General features: G+C 33.2%; 1 protein-coding gene across 6 annotated transcripts in view; it reads left to right on the top strand.

Annotated features, from left to right (window-relative positions):
* Sip3 (septin interacting protein 3) overlaps nt 1-18522 on the top strand; it is a 173314-nt gene that overhangs the window by 88313 nt on the left and 66479 nt on the right. For 5 of the 6 annotated variants that reach the window (XM_074251628.1, XM_074251630.1, XM_074251624.1 and 2 more), the window contains one exon: nt 9682-9972. The exons of the other annotated variant lie outside the window; for it this stretch is intronic. In XM_074251628.1, the coding sequence (XP_074107729.1) occupies nt 9682-9972 (291 nt within the window). The remainder of the gene's footprint in view (nt 1-9681; nt 9973-18522) is intronic. 6 annotated transcript variants of the gene reach the window in all.

Genomic DNA, 18522 nt, shown 5'->3' with positions numbered 1-18522 from the left:
ACACTACTGTAGACCAAAAAAATTGAAAAAAATAAAAACTACCCCATAGACAGGGAGATACAGCCCCGTAAAGCCGAAAATTCGCGATTATTTAATAATGAAATTAAAATGATCAGAGTGCACTTGAAGTGAAAAAAAAAAAAGCAATAAAAATAATTAGTGACACTACAGTAGGTGAAGAAAATTTTTAAAATAAAAACTACCCCATAGACAGGGAGATACAGTCCCATAAAGCCAAAAATTGTGCGATATTTCAATAATTAAAATAGAAATTTTCGACGACTACTCAAAATTTCAAATAAAAATCTAGGACTAATAGTTAACTATACCCATAACAATCAGAAAAAAATTAAAAATTACAAAAACCACCCCATAGACACCGAGATACGGCCCCATAAAACCGGGATTGCTCGATTTTTTTTTGGATTGTTATTGAAATTCTCGGTGTCCACTCAAAATAAGTCAAAGAAAATTATTGTACTTTTTGATGTTATCTTTGTTATGAAATAAAAAATCGAAATTTTAGGAACCACCCAGGAGTCACCGAGATACACTCCCATACACTCGCGATTTGTCGATTTTTATTTGACGTAAATTGAAATTCTCGGTGTCCACTTAAAATAACAGAATTACAATAATCTTCCTATCTAATGTAACCTCGGTCATACACAAAGATATCAAAATTATGGAATCCACCCTATAAACACCGAGATACACCCCCATAAACTGGCGATAAGTCGATGTTTAATTTACTTTCAATGAAATTCTCGGTGTCCACTGAAAATAACAAAAGAAAATAATCCTTCTATTCAATTTAACGTCAGTCATACATAAAAATATCAAAATTATGGAGTCCACCCCATAGACACTGAGATGCGCCCCCATAAAGCCGCGATTTGTCAATTTTTCATTTATTTAATTTGAAATTTTCGGTATCCACTGAAAATAAGCCAAAGAATACTATCCCACTTTCCAGTTCAATCTTCGTCATGAATTAAAAAAGAAAATTTCGGAATCCACCCTATAAACATCAGGAGACAACCCTATAAAGCCGCGATTTTTCGATTTTCCATTGATTTAAATGGAAATTCTCGGTGTCCACTGAAAATAACTTAAAAAAATTATCGTACTTTCCAATGTAACCTTTGTAAAGAATTGAAAAATCAAAATTTAAGAATCCACCTCATAGACACTGAGATACACCCCCATAAAGCTGCGATTTCTCCATTATTTGTGAAGTTAAGTTGAAATTCTCGGTGTCAACTCGGAATAACTCAAAGAAAATTATCTTTCTTTCCAGTTTAACCTTTTTATGAATTAAAAAATCAAAATTTTGGAATCCACCCCATAAACACCGAGAGGCAACCCCACAATGCCACAATTGTTCGATTTTTTATTGATTTAAATTGAAATTCTCGGTGTCTACTCAAAATAAGTAAAAGAAAATTATTGTACTTTTTAATGTTATCTCTGTTATAAAATAATAAATCAAAATTTTAGAATCCACCCCACAGACACCGAGATACATCCCCATACAGTCGCTATTTGTCGATTTTTAATTGACTTAAATTGAAATTCTCGGTGTCCACTTAAAATAAAGAGCATAAACTCATTCCACTTTCCAATTTACTCTTTTTAATAAATGAAAATATCAAAATTCAAGAATTCACCCCATATACCCCAAGATACGCCTCCATAAAGCCGCGATTTATCGATTTTTTGTGGATTGATATCGAAATTTTCGGTGTCATATGAAAATTTGAATTTTAATTATTGAAAAATCGCGAATTGTTGGCTTTATTTGGATGTTTGTTAGTGTCTATGCGGTGGATTTTCAAGAGTTAAGTTTTTTTATGTTTTTAAGGGTGTAATTTAAAAGTACAATAGGTTTCTCTTGTTGTTGTTAAATGGACACCAAGAATTTCAATTTCAATTACTAACAAATCACAAATTAGCGGATTTATGGGGTCCTATCTCGCCGTTAATGGAGTGTTTTTTCAAATCTTATTTTTTTTTGCTTACAAGAGTATATCTGAAAATGAGTTTTCATACTTTTCATTTATTTTCAACGGACACCGAGAAGTAGCATTTTAATTACTAAAAATCAGAAATTTTCAGCTTAATGGGATCATAATTCGGAGTTTGCGGGGTGGTTTTTTAAATAATAATTTTTTTCGATACACAGGAGTTTAATCGATAAGTACAAAAGGTTTCTTTTGTTGATTTTCAATGGGCACCAATAATTTGAATTTTAATTTCTAAGCAATCCCGATTTTTGTGCGTTATCAAGTCATATTTCGGTATCTATGGGGTGTTTTTACAATTTTTTAAATTTGTCTGATGGTCAAAAGTACCACTGATAATTTTGATTGGTATTTTTTTCTATTTCGAATGCACTGTGAATATTTTAATTTTTATGTTAAATAATCCCGAAATACTCGGCTTTATTAGGCTGTATCTTAGTGTCTATGGGGTGGTTTTTGTAATTTTTAATTTTTTCTGATTGTTATGGGTATAGTTAACTATTAGTCCTAGATTTTTATTTGAAATTTTGAGTAGTCGTCGAAAATTTCTATTTTAATTATTGAAATATCGCACAATTTTCGGCTTTACGGGGCTGTATCTCCCTGTCTATGGGGTAGTTTTTTATTTTTTCAATTTTTTTGGTCTACAGTAGTGTCACTGATTATTTTTATTGCTTTTTTTTTTTTAACTTCAAGTGCACACTGATCATTTGAATTTCATCATTAAATAATCGCAAATTTTTGGCTTTATGGGGCTGTATCTCAGAGTGTATGGGGTACTTTTATAACTTTTCTTTTTTTTTTTTTTTTTTTAATTACAGGGGTATCATTGAATATGACTGTTGGCTTTTTTTTTTTTTTTTTTCATTTTTCGGTGACACCGAAAATTTGAGTTTTAATTATCAAAAAATCGCACATTTTTTATTTTATGGGGCTGTCTATGGGATGATTTTTCTAATATTAATTTTTTTTTATTTACAGGAGTATCATTGATCATTATTATTGCATGCGGGCATCCCGCTATAACTGAGCAATGATATCACACGTGTGCAAGCGAGCGCGCACTCATTGCCTGTCGCGCTTCCACTCGCTCGCTCTTGCGCCTACCGTTCTGCCGCTAAACCGCGCTCCTCATTGGTCTATTTTCATAAATTTGTTGTAATTTTTCTATGGGTCTGATCGAAAAATGGTAAAGGACTTTTCTATTCAGAATCCAATTTTCTACCACACCCTGTCCGGTGGCTCACGACTTCTGAGACACCCTGTATATGATCATATACAATCATATATAACTAGGCAAAAACATTTTTCATCAGGTACACAGTGATTAAAAGTTAACTTTTTCTTTCATATAAGGAGCTTTGATATTACTAAATTCACAAATGTTAATAATTCAAATTGTTCCTGATTTGTTGATATTTTTCGTTAATTCGTTTAGGTTTATTCGTTACGTTACTTAAATATATTTTGAAAAACTATTTAATTTTAATGTTATATGTGGTTTAAAAACTTTTAGACGATTAAGAAAAATTTCAGACGATGTTGACACTTAGACGTCTAGGACAACAAGAGAGATTTTTCGGTGAAAAACAGAAAGTATATTAATAACTAAGCAACCAGAATTTAATTAAATTATTTATAGAAGTCAAGTTAGGGACCGGGAAATTTGATTCCCAGGAAGTTAAGTTGTAAAAAGTATGTTGGATTTTTAAAGTAATTGTAAATTAGAGTCAAGTATGTATTTGGATAATTGTTTTTATTGAGAATTGTGTGTGTGTGGGTGTGAAAAAATATTTTACAGTATATACTCCTCGTTCACGGGCTGTCGAGGAGGTTAGTATTAGCAGGTTATCGACTAGTGTCATGGTATCCTCCTCTGTCCTAGTCGACTTCAGGTTCCTTAGTCTCGTAGTGAGGGTCCGGGCGACAGCGAAAGGGCTAAGGACGGTATGAACCTTGGGCAGGGGTCCGGGCGACCACCCAGGGTCATATCTAGAGTCATAGAGCGTGAGGATCCTGTGGACAGCGCGATTTAGGTAGAAACTGCGGTATAGATGCTCCTTATGAGGGTACCGTCAGGAATAGGGAACTATGATAGAAACTGCGATATAGACGCTCCATATGAGGGTATCGTTAGGAATAGGAAATTTGATAGAAACTACGATATAGACGATCCATATGAGCATATCGTTAGGAATAAGAAACTTTTATAAGTATGAGAGTGTATGTGAGTACTAAAAATAAGATTTAATTATTGTCAGATTGTTAAAATAAATTTATAATTAATGCAAAATTTAATTGTTCTTATTTATGTCAAAATTTTATGATTTCTCTCGACCCTGTGATATCTCTCTTGCTTGGACCGGTTCTGGAAACCGTGATAATAATTCCAGTGGCGCCCTTAATTATTAAATCTAAATAAAGGGGTGACCAAGGAACGATACCAACCCGTTACAATATATAATCATACATAATTATATATGATTATAGATGGAGCAATATACATCCAAGCAAGATTATATAGTTCAATATATAATTATATATACTCATACATGATTATTATATATGACTATATATGGAGCAATATACAGCCATGCAAGATTATCCATAGTCCCATAAATAATTATATATATATGTATATATATGCTTATATATAATTAACATATACAAAAATTTTTTCTTTGAAAAAAAAATTTTTTTTGGTACTCACAAAAAGTGTAAAATTATGTTTATAGTTACGTTTAAGTCATTCTGAAATACAAAATTTGTTATATTTCCTATGAGATGTTTTGGTCTGCTCTGTCACTACGTAATAGTAAAATCATTATTTATTTTATTATTCAAATAAGTGTTATATTACAATGAGATTCGGTAAAATAAATGAATTATGAATTATGACTTTCCAAATATATCATAAAATCAAATTTTATATTACATTTATAATAAACTCATATGATACATTATGTAGATTAGAATCATTATCATCCAAGACATCAGCACAGCAGACAGAAACTTCAAGATGCACGGAGATCATCAAAGTTAAGCAGCATTGAGCATGGTCAATAGTTGGATGGGTGACCGCTGGTGTTATAGCCGTAAAATTATATCTAGATATTTTTTTTTTTGCATTTTAATTGGTTACAGAGAATTGCTTAGGACCATATTAAATACTATATCCATAAAGTTAACCCAATAATTAATTAGATCTAACAAATATCTAATTAAATATTGTTATATATAATTATATATAATTATATATAGTTATATATAATTATACGTAATTATATATGATTAGATGTGATTATATTTGGCCATTTGTCATTTATAATCATATATAACCAATTTATATATAAATATTTTTTCTTGGGTATTCATTACCTATCAACCGATTCGACGTAAAATTATGGAGTCGTGTTAAAAAAATAACACTTTTTTAAAACTGAAAAAAATTAAATCTTCCGAACGAATTGACCGATTCTGATAAAATTGACGGCGTTCAATGCAGTTTTTGAAGCACTAACAGTAATTTTATCACATCATAAACGACACAAAAAAAGATTTTCGAAGTTGTGTAGAAGAAACTTTTTTCGAAATTTTTCGACAACGATTTTTCATTAACGAATAAACCAATTCTATTACGGTTTCCGGCAGTCAATGTGGTTTTTTAAAGTTAAGAGCAAGTTAATTTTTAAGATTGATCGACACACTAGTTTGAAAGTGAGTTCGAAAAAATATTATTATAAAAATGTTATTTCTTAGATTTCTCGAAATTCACCCAGCCGAAGTAATTCAAATTTAGATGAAATTTTATGGCAGAATAATTCTATCAAATGTGGTAAACCGCATTCTGATCGGTCAAGCCATTTAGAACTAATAAGGAGCTGACACACACACACACACACACAAGTGCGCGCAATGAAGAAAATGAACGACCAATGGATATTGATTCAGTTGTTTTACTGTTATTTACTCCAGTTTCACTCATACTATAATCTTCGACATTCTCATTCACAACAACCTCGGGATCGTCAATAGCACAGTTTTTCCTATCATCACTTGTTTCTTCACTCTCATCACTTTCATTACTCAATTTAGTCAATGTGAATGTAACTGACCTTATGGACCCCAAATTTTTTCCTCAAGTTATGCGCAATTAATCAAAACTATTGAAATTTCATGATTTTTGGAAAATTTTCAAGGCTAATCTTAATCCTTGACTTATCGAATGGTTCTCAATTTTTAATAGATTGCAACATTTGTTTTATTGAAATTATGAGTCCATAATTAAATTTTTATAATAGAATAACGAATATCCGACACGGAACAAGTTGAACTAAATTTCTAGTAAAAAGCAATGCAGCCGAAATAATTTAGGTTAGTATATGGATAAATAATTACAACAGTTGTAGGTACTGTCGGAACACAGGAATAGTCGATAGCGCCACGTTGTGAAGAAATTATACACCTATTTCAAAAATTTTAAGCATATTTTATTCATACCACTATGGAAATAATTAAGATAATTTTCTACAAAAATATAAACTCGCAAGAACTTAAAATTTCGTTTTGGAAGATATCAAAAACGTTAATACTTCAACAATCTTTCAACTGCGTAAAATTGTAGAACATAGTTAATAATGAGTAAATAGACTTAATGAGTAAAAACAAGACTTAATAATGAGTAAAAAAAATTAGTTGTCATGCAGATCCCACGATCAGACCGGGCTAAGAAGTTACGAAATTTTTCGTACCACTCGAGTGATGCAAATAATTTCATACTAACTTTTGCACATTAATGACTCTACTAGTTACATTTCCACCATTCCAACAAGTCTACCATAAGTAATTATACCACTGCCCTTATTAAAAAAAAGAATTAAAAATCGTCTCACATGTTAAATGCCCATAAGAGATAGTATTAGAAAGGATTTAAAGGATTAGATAGTATTCAAAATTATTAAAAATCAAATCATATTGAATTCTTTCTAATTCTTTTTTTTAATAATGGTGGACAGCTCTACCTACATTCAAGTCAACCATTCAGAAAATCTACCTTATAACAACCTTATTGCTGTCACGAACGGAGTGATGGGCGTAAGCACTATGAAATAAGAATCTCTAATATCCGAACGCTTACACTTTGTCCGTTCGAGAGCTAAATTAAAAACTGCGTTGGAGTGTAGAGCGGTATACAAGCTCAAACGTTATCTCTAAATGTTAACTAAGAGAAGGTAAGGATGATGGATCCCTACTTTCTGTCACGAGTAACCTATTCTATTGTTTAATTAATATTTCATTTGTAATAGAGATTTTATTATATAATTTAATTCAAAGTAAAAAGAATATCATTACAATATTTCAATTTATTGAGACAAACCAGTTAGTGAGATACAAATTTGGATTTACAAATGTTATCCTGGAAGTTTGCTCTTCAAAGAATGGCCCAAGTTTTATGGGACTTGCACCTTTTACGAATATTGTTCACTACTGAATCGCCGTATCTTAGATATTCCAGAGAAGTTGAGTAATTTAGATAATAAATTTAAATACAATCGACGCTTTTTAGCGGAAATAATTTCATCAAATGAATTTCGCGATTCTTGCAATCAAAATACTGAAATCTAATCAATGCTCTTCGGCTTTGGCTCGTATATTTATGAAGTCTAATGTACTTCCGAAAAATTATTTGCCCAGACGCGGAGCTAACCAGTGGTATCCTGGTCGAAATCGAACTACCTAAAAATGATTTTCGGGCGGTTTATATAAGCGTCATCGCGTTTTCTAGATTTTTCGAAACTGGGATAAATCTATGCGTAGTTTGGACTATTGCCTTATAGGTTTTGCTTTTACAACTTAAAGCGGAAAACGTGATGATGATTTCACCATATCTCAAATTTGAAAGTTGAGAAAACAAAGTCGTTAAATTCTGATCGATACAAAGAAATCCGGGTGGTTCGAATGAACGTCATCAAATTTCGGGAAAATTGGGCCGGACTTCTCTTATACAGAGTTTAAGGGTATGGCAAATTGTAAACTGAAAATACAAATATACATATATTTAAAAGAAAAGCAAAAATTTTGGAGTTAAGCGGACGTCACACCGCGAAACATCTCTACTTGTTTGAAACTCTACCATGATTCAAACTATACCATAACAAACTTAATCATTAATATCTCTATTAACATCGATATCAACCATCTAAAAGCCTACTATTTTACATCTCTATCAATTTAATATCTACCAGAAAGAATACAAACATATAAGAACGATGCAAAAGTTAATTTATACCAAAAAATAACTCTTAATACAGTTCTATCACATGTTAGCTGACACTTGTTAACAATTGATAGAGCTGTATTAAGATAGAGTTATTTTTTGGTACCAATTAATTTTGGTCTAATTGTTATATAGTTGAGCAGTTTTTAATAAATATTAAACTGTTAAAGACGTAAAATAGTAGGTTTTGATGTGGTTGACATTAATTTTAATAGAGATATTAATGGTAGAGATTGTTATGGTATAGTTTGACTTATAGTAAAGTTTCAATCAGATAGAGTTGTTTCGCGGTAAGATTGTTAACGGCTAGATTTCCTGAGTGGTTGACTTGAATCTAGGTAGATAAGTAACTGGTAGACTTATGAATGTGCCCTAAATTTACCATCTCTCTATACCTTTGCGTCTAAAAGATGCCATTTAAAAAATTAATTACTTAAAAACTTAATTACTTAATTGTGGTAAATTCATCTGAAATTTTCGTGGTAAATTATGTTAATAATAATAATTATTAATAAACTTATCTTTCGATGAAAAAAAATTTTATAATTTTCTTGAACTTTGCCTTACAGGGCCCTTCCTACCTTAATGTATTACAGCTTTTTTTATGTAAATAATTTTTAATTCGTAAATATTTCTTAAGTTGTAAAAGATAGCTTAAATCTTTTGAAGTAATGTCAAAGTTCACATAATTATTTCCAATTTGACCTGTTATTCATCGACTTTTGATACTCTCCTCTTTTTTTTAAGTTTGATTTTTGCATTCATCGTCATATGTCTTTCATATATTACTAATCCCATTTTTAGGTAGATTTCTCTTTTAATATTCATCCTATAAATTTTATTCATGTCCAGTGTGGTCTATTGGCGTTTTTTAACAAATTATTGAAATGTTATAATTACCGTACGTCGATCGTAGATTCATTATATAGACGTGATACGTAAATACATCTTTTATGTTTATGCATTGTATGTCCACCGTTTATACACCGTTTCTACACACAGTGTATAAACAGTATTTAAACAGTAAATTCTCGACTGCAAGGGGTTCAATTTATGAACAACTTTTATATGTATAATTTGAAGATGTAAACTTAGGCGCGCAATAGCCTATCGGATCCGGCCCTTGATTTCTAAAATGCGTTGGACCGGATTCGAGTCCGGCGTACACCAATGAATATTTTCAATATTCAAGTGTATTATTCTGCTGAGCTCAAAAAGATGAGACAAGTTCCAATCTCAAAAAGTTTACGCCCTACCGTAGTCGCTCATGACCTTAGTAGTTTATGCGACTTTAAAACAAACAAATAAAAAAAAAAAAAAAGATGCAAATTTCAATAACATTAGGTATGTATTTAAATTTTTTTAATTAAATTTCATCAGATGGAAAGGAGCCCGGTAATCACATGGCTATTTCACTTCAGAGTGGCTACTTTGCTGTTTTTATTGTCTTCAATCAATTTAACAATGGTCGAATATGCCTATAATTCAACAGTTATAAAAGGCGCATCGGTACAATTAGTATTTGGCTTCGAATACGCAATATTATCAACTGTAGTCCTCAATATTACTATTAAATATATCCTCCATACAATTGATTTGCAACGAGAGACTCCTTGGGAGAGCAAACCAGTATTTTTGCTGTATACTGAACTGGCGATAGGTCTTATCAAGGTATGTTTATTTTCATTAATTTGTTAGATGTATAAGATATTTGACGTTGATTTTTGGGGATAATTAATTTTTAAATAAATTAAATCCAGATTTTGACCTCATTAGGAAGTCGATAGATTCCAGGTGGGTCATGTCACTGATTCCTCCGCGAAGTACTTTTTAATTGGTTTAATTTTTATAAAATAATCTAATATTTACTTTTAATTTACTTGCCTACAGGTAGATAATGGATAAAGTGCCTGAACGCTGACTAGCGCTCTTGGCGATTTCACCAGGGTGGGACAGCTAATAAGTGCTCACACCCTGGAGGTAATAATTAGGGTATCTAGAGGATAGGATACCTGAACGCTGGCTAGCGCTCAAGGTAAAGGAACCAGGGTGTGAGCGCTGATAAGCGCTCTCAACCCTGGGTGAAGGTTTTAATAAGTATCCATTTCAATTGGTTAACAATTAAATAGGTTTATTAAAAAAGAATTGACAGGTTCAGCCTCGGACCAGCAGAGATTGCTCCTCTGCTAAGTCCTCGGACTGACTGCTTCAGATAAAGTCTGAAGACAAAATGTATCATTGAATAATAATTACAATAGGTTTTTATAATGCTTTTTAGCAACGATGCATCTTAGGTTACCCTATGTGCACATCAACGCAGTCCAAATCCCACGACTGTTTAGTCTACTGGGCTGCATTGACGTTCCAGAAATCTCTTATCTCGAGATATTTCCGTTACGAAATACCTCGGATAATAGTTAATTAATTAATAGATAATTATTTTTTTAATTTAAAATTTCCGAGAACGTAACAGTACATTTCTTTTTCTTTATTTTTTTTTTTTTTCGGTTAATTCTTATAGGCATATAAATTTAACAAAAGTTACTTGATTTCTGATATAAATACAACAAGAAAAAAAGGAATTTTCGACTTAAATAGACTAGCGATGTTGAAAATATCTTTAATTTTGTAAATGTGTTTCTATTACTATCTCTCATGCAACGGAAACATGATTTTTTTATTTTATGACTTTATATGTTTGTAAAAAGGCCCATTCAGATTAAATATACTCTAAAGCCTAAGTAAACTGCATCCGGCCTTATCATTAGCCTCCTCCAGTGCCCTCATGGAAAAGTCATCCATGAAAAATCGTATCTTTGAACTAAAAGGATCATTGAATATAAAAAAAAAAAAAAACATATTTTAAAGGGTACAAAACTTGAAGGAGGCAGTTAAAAATATTTTTTAATGTACATAAAATTTATAGGGAAATAGAACTACAAAGAAATTTTTAAATTATAAGGAATGATACAAAAATGAAACTGTAAAGTTAGAGTAACATTAGTAATCATTAAAAGATAAAATTTATTCAAATTAATGACTTTAAATTCCTACTGAATAAATAAATTTATTGAATAATAACACCGGCACACAAAAAAAAATGGTACGTACTTTAGACCGGACCTATCTACGAAAATACATTTCAACTCGCTGAATCCGAATTTCGAATCTGCTTGGTCTGGTCACCCTCCTGCTTTGAGCAAAATGCAAAAAACGCCAAAAATGCAAAAAAACTACAAACGGCAATGAAAAAAATTCTTGTAGACTCGGATCGAATATGATTTTTATGTGTTTCAATTAACTGAATCTAAATCTAAACGTTAATTAACTCGATGAGTCGTCAAAATTTGGAAAAAAAAATTAGGAAAATGGTTGACCCTGACGGCCATCCCTGCAACTTCCCGCTACTTTCGTAATTAAACGCTCGATATTGCACTTATTATGTTTTTGAGCTCGTCCAGCTCGAAAATCTAATTTTTGTGTAGTTTTAAGCTCTCCGAGCTCAAAAGTTTGATAGGAGTTTATTAAATCAATATTTTTGTAATTTTCAAATCGTGATAACTTTTGAATGGATCAACCGATTTCCACGCGGTTGGCGGCATTCGACGCAGTTTCATCATCCTCATAAGTAATTTTCAGGTTTTAATTGATCGAACCGAAATATTCAGAGTAACCCCGAAAAAACACTTTTTTCGGTTTTCTTTCGTTCACGATAACTCAAGAACGAATCAAGTTTGGTTAAGCCCTTTCGAATGGCACCAACCGCGATGGAATCGGTCAAGCCGTTCAAAAGTTATAAAAGGGTTACACACACACACACACACACACACACACACACACACACACACACACACACACACACGGACGTCATCGCGAAAACATTCAGGGCAGCTTCCTAGGATCTCAAAACGTCAAGATCTGATGAGAACTCGATTTTCGAAAAACGGGGTGAAACCAATAACTTCCCGATTTTTGAAAATTTTCAATTTTCTTAGCGGGAAGTTAAAAAAATAAAATTGCAATAAATCATAAAAAATTAAAAATATCGGGATAATAATTTTTTTGAACTGCAATTGAGTATAATTTTCATGTATTTTGTTCGAATGAATTAGTATCTGGAGTTTTCTCGCCCCACTAACGTTTTAAAATGAGAAGAAATTTTAAAAAACCAATAAGATCGGGAAAATTGTGGTTACAACTATGAAAAAAAAAAAAATCTCTAAAACATGATTAAATTCTTTTCTTGTACTTTTTCACACACAAAATACAAGTTAAAAATATGAAAATCGAAAAAATTGTAATATCTACAAAGGAAGACGTATAAATAGGATAAGAAGAACGATTTTCACGAATTTCAAACTGTTCTTCGTTGGTATCGACCTCTTTCCATTTCCCTTTCTCTGTATGTATGTATGTATTATGATGGGTTTTTCTTCACGGTGCTGGCGTCGACAGCGCCAGGGAGCTCTACCTAAATGTTGGCTTACCTGGTTCGTAGCTTGTTGGGCGCCAGGAACTTTACGTTCCGCGGTTCGAAAGTTAGCACGTGGTCGTCGTTGGGCGGCAGGTCAACGTCGAAGAGATCCTAAATTTAGCAGTGCGGGTCTAGGAATTGATGCGGAATATTTATACCACCAGAGAGAAAAAAAAAGTGCGACAGCTCAAAGACAAGTAATGCGCAGGGACTGTTAAGAATCTTTTTATTAATTAACAATGTACCAGATGAACAAGTACGCCGGTTCGGCAATTCTCAATTAAAAAAAAAAAACAATCTGAATACGATCAAAAATACAAAATAATCAGTTCTCCTTTATTCTCTTAACAAACAAAATTTCGAATTAAGGAAAATAATTGTCTTCGCTTTATTATCTTCACAACCAAGTATAAATCGATCCAAAATAAAAACTTGTCTCGCTGGCCGTTCTCAACAACAAAATTTTTAACTCAACAAAAAAATTACAAAAAAAAAATTTACTTGTTTCGCTGATCGTCTCGTAACATTTCGAAGTTTAAAAAAAATTAAATGTCGCCGCTTTCGTCTTAACAAATCGTGAGAAAAAAAATTAACAAGGAGAAAAAAAGAATTATATTATTTCGCGTTCCTTCTCCTAACAACAAAATTTCGAATTTATCGATAAATATTTAATTATCGTCACTTTTCCTCGTAACAAACAAATTTTAATTTCCAAAAAAAAACAAAAATATAATTGTCGTAGCCTTTCTTTCGTAATAATAAATTTTTAAATTAAAAAAAAAAATCAACAACAAAAAAATATGCTGTTTCGTATTTCTTTCCCAACAACCAATTTCGCATTTATCAATAGCATCGATTTGTCGTATTTTGGTTATCGATGGCACAATTGATCGATCAGTTATCCTCTGCGGCGGATAAGTGAACCGTCGGTAACTGTTGTTACCCGTCGGGCAATACGCGGGACAAAGCTCGAGGTATAGTTTCTAATTGCGCTCTTAGATGGCCCCTGAGTCGAGCCAAATTGGTGCGGCAGACAATATCAAACTCTTACCAAATAAATTGACAACTGTACACAATATCTTTCTACTACGTAATAACAAAAAAAATTGGCACCGAATACCTGGCTGACGTCACCCCGAAGCCGGAATTCGACAATGCAATCGCTGATTTTCGGTACAATTTTACTTTCTGACTTAATTACCAAATGTGTAATGAGTTGATCTTTCGATAGAACAAATTCAATAATTAATTATAGATTACAATTCGGACAAGTAATAGGCCTTATTCGACCTCGACTTAATCGCGGACCGTGGTGAAGTCACCCAGGTGTATTAACAAACTGCGACCGCACTTACCCCGTTCAGTCGACTCTCCAGGGAGATTTGAAATTCCTGATAGCAGGTGTCGGCGGTGCTGACGGCTGCAGAGGCTCTCGGCGATGGCGTCACGGAATTTTTGTTGTCGAAATGACCAAAATTTTGTTCGAATTCTTGACTGCCTGGCTGTTGACAATTACAGCAATTTACGAGAGAAATTCTAGCGTCGACTGGATCGACACTCAAAATAACAATTACTCAACAAAATAATTAAATTCACCACGTAAGCGGCTGAATTTTCGTAATAATAATTAATTAATATTCGTTTTAACTTTATTTCGTAGCGTAACAACAAAAACTATCAGCGGTTCAACAGTGGCTTTTTCGGTGTCCGGCTCAGAATTGCTGGCTTTTCCGTTTTCCAGCAACATGTGGTGTTTTCGCTAGCGCAGCTACCAAGCTGCGCGTCCAATCAGCCGTTGTTGGATAAATTTCCATAGTCGATGGTTGGTCGATTACCAATTTAGTGTTCCATTCGGCGTTCAGGTGGAGCCCTGGTGTGCTCCCGTTGCTTCCTCGTACAGTCATTCGTCCATTCCGATTCCGGGTTTCCCTCGTTGATCGCTGTCCCTCACAGATGTCTCCCTGGTCGTCGATGGAAAACTGAACTGCGGGTTCGCCCGGTCGCTTTTGTCAGTCGCTCTCTCTCTCACACACATTCTTAATTACAAGTAAATTTTTTCGGACGCATCCATCCATACTCAATTTGATTTATTTTTGGCGCGGTTCGGCTTTATTTACCTCAAGCTTCGCATTCTGACCGGAAACCACTTGGGGCGACACAGGCGCGTCGAATCTCCGCATTCCATCAGCTTGGCCAACATTCTAGACTAATTACTACTTAAGAAAAGAAAAAAATAAATAATCTCTAATATGAAATTTTAGTGGGAAAAATTTCCCATGTCACAGTATGTATGTATATATGTATGTATGTTCGGGTGGGTCAAAAAAATCGAATAATTTATTTTTGATTTTATACTCTGAAAAATAGGTTCGTAGACACCTAAAAAGAATTCTCTCCAAGTATAAGCTCTTAATTATAACGGGAAGGTCCTCCGCTTTGCGGGTTTCTATTTTTTTCGAATAATCAGATAAAAAAATTTATATCTCGCTTCCAACTGCTTGGAAAAATATTCCGTGGCATAGATTTTGTGAGAAATTGAATGCTTTACAAAAAAGGTCTCTTATGACTTTTTCAAAAACTCAACCGATTAAAAGATATTCATAGTTGAAGTTTGGCTATTTTAAGGAAAATATTCGTTTTGATTATGAATTTTATAAGTCGATGAAAAAAATTATTTCGGATTGCGGAACTCATGATTTTGTAGGAAATTTACTGCTCTACAAAAATGGTCTCTTATGATTTTTTGATTAAGTGAAGCCGTTACGAGATATTCATCGTCAAACATTAACGAATATCAATATTTCCAGTTTTTGATCAATAATTCGATAAATTTTAATTTAAACTATGAGTTTCAGGAAAATTTACATAAATTTGAGTTTCGATCGATAAAGAAATGTTATAATAAGTTAGATAAAGAATTATTGGAATTATCATTGATTTTCCTTGGAGAAATGCCTCAAGAAAAGATTTCTTTCAAACGTCCTGGTGCTGTTCATCATGCTAGATGGATGGCTAAGGCCATTTATAGTTTGAAAATGTATCTATTCAGAGATGAATTCAAACTCTCTCAGAAAGAATTGCATGTTCTTCGTCATTTCTGTATTTTTATAGTCACATTGTATTTAAAAGCTTGGTTTTCATCAACTTCTGCAACAACTGCTGCTTATCATGACTTGCAGTTTATGAAAAATTTATTGGAGTACAAACATATCAATCCTTTGATTTCTTCAGCTACGTGTGAAAAAATGATTTCGCACTTATGGTATTTGAGCGATGAACTTGCCATTTTATCACTGTTTGACGATGGCGTTCCATTAGAAGTAAAAAAGTATTGTTGAAGCTGTTAATACTCGTGAAGGTACAGATTCTAAAGCTAAATGATTTGTAATTGCTAAAAAGATTTGAATTCATTGGCGCAGAGAACTCTGAGTGACTTTGTGTCTAAAAAGTCATTAAATCTTTTCAAAATCTTCGATCTACCGTATGACTTTCTTGATGTCGATGTTGAATTATGGCCTACTAATGAGAGTTATCTCGAAAATAAAGAATACTTTCAACAACTAAAAGTTGTCAATGATTCAGCAGAGCGAGCTGTTGCATTAGTCAGTGAATATAATCAATGCTTGACAAAAATGAAGAACAATTCCAGTACTTATTGCAAGTTGTCAAAGAACATCAAAAACATTCCCAAATTGTAATAAAAGAAATTATTTATAGTAATAGCGTACTGTTATGTTAAAAATATAGACAATTATATTGCAATTGATAATTCAATAAAAAATTTATCTATAAAAAAGTTAAATACTAGTTGTTTCTCACTTGATTCAATACTTTTCATATTAAATTTGACAAAGAAATATGTCATTCACTTCAAATTAAACTAATCATTGGCTATATGTCGAAAAAATGCTCTAATTTCTTGTTTTAATGCAATCAAACAAGCTCAAGACTGAAAACAATATTAAAAAAATTGTTTATAACATTTCTTTATCGATCGAAACTCAAATTTATGTAAATTTTCCTGAAACTCATAGTTTAAATTAAAATTTATCGAATTATTGATCAAAAACTGGAAATATTGATATTCGTTAATGTTTGACGATGAATATCTCGTAACGGCTTCACTTAATCAAAAAATCATAAGAGACCATTTTTGTAGAGCAGTAAATTTCCTACAAAATCATGAGTTCCGCAATCCGAAATAATTTTTTTCATCGACTTATAAAATTCATAATAAAAACGAATATTTTCCTTAAAATAGCCAAACTTCAACTATGAATATCTTTTAATCGGTTGAGTTTTTGAAAAAGTCATAAGAGACCTTTTTGTAAAGCATTCAATTTCTCACAAAATCTATGCCACGGAATATTTTTCCAAGCAGTTGGAAGCGAGATATAAATTTTTTTATCTGATTATTCGAAAAAATTAGAAACCCGCAAAGCGGAGGACCTTCCCGTTATAATTAAGAGCTTATACTTGGAGAGAATTCTTTTTAGGTGTCTACGAACCTATTTTTCAGAGTATAAAATCAAAAATAAATTATTCGATTTTTTTGACCTACCCTAATGTATGTATGTATGTATGTATGTATGTATGTATGTATGTATGTATGTATGTATGTATGTATGTATGTATGTATGTATGCATGTAATTATGTATGTAATTATGTATGTAATTATGTATGTATGTATGTATTGTTACGTTCCCAAATTTAGGTATAAATTCACTTAGAGTTTTAATTAATTAAATATCAGGTTTTGACACTGTGGTTAGTCGATCGACCCCCGGTGTGTCGTCACAGATGAACTTACTGACTTACCATTATGGGCCCCATAAGTCTGCCCATACAATTCCCTGGGTTTCTAACCATTTCGCTTCGAAAGGCGGGAAAATGTCGTGCCCCGTCCTCCTGAAGAACTCCTCTGAATAATACCCGTACCTGGGGTCGTTGATGGGAATAACGCCCCCCGGAGGGTGAACCTCTGGAACCTCGATTGGGACCAGCTTCCAAGCCCTGGTGATGTCTGTCCAATAGGCGGGACGGTTGTTGCTGGCGAAGATGGACTGATCCGGTGGATCTCGGCTCGTGGGTGATTTAGGCGAGTCTTCCTCAGCGGTTCGAACTACCCTTATTCGAGGTTCGATTAGTATCTCGTCGTCTGTTACTCGCACTATTGGTCTCACGTTTTGTACTACCTCCGTTCGCGGTTCGACTGGAGTTTCGGCGCCGATTGTCGGCAACGATAGGTAGAATGGCTGCGCCAAGCGACGACGACCCTCTTGCACCGAGCGACCCGATCTTCGTGACCGTTTTCCGTGAGGCATTTACGTATAGGAAATTGGTGCTGGCTGAACGCTGGCTAGCGCTCTTGCCGAAGATTTGGGACCTGGGGATACGCTGATTAAGCGCTCACCCAGAAGGAGGGTTAGGTTGGCAAAACGCTGGCTAGCGCTTTAGCCGGAAGGTATTCTTATATGGGTTGGAACTGCTATAAAGCTCTCCGCCCCATAATAAGTATATTTGGAAGATAGATTTGGTGTAATTGATTTATTAGATAATTAGATCTGGGTAAGTTCAAGTCTGAGGATGGAGCTCTCTGCACTCGAGAGTCTCTAGCTCTACTGACTGCTCCTGGCCAGAATAAATGTTTATAAATCTTATTGTCAGCCATGTTGGTAGCTCAGGTTGCTCCTGAGAGAGTCGACGAGGCCCGGGTCCCATGTTGACGCATGATGTTTTGGGTATC

The sequence above is a fragment of the Cotesia typhae genome, unplaced genomic scaffold (genome assembly GCF_013202065.1).
Source record: "Cotesia typhae breed Kobodo isofemale line unplaced genomic scaffold, CoteBio_Ctyphae contig_77, whole genome shotgun sequence".
In the NCBI taxonomy this organism is placed as follows: Eukaryota; Metazoa; Arthropoda; class Insecta; order Hymenoptera; family Braconidae; genus Cotesia; species Cotesia typhae.
The sequence above is the reverse complement of the archived record's forward strand: the minus strand, read 5'-3'. Positions and strand labels throughout refer to the sequence as shown.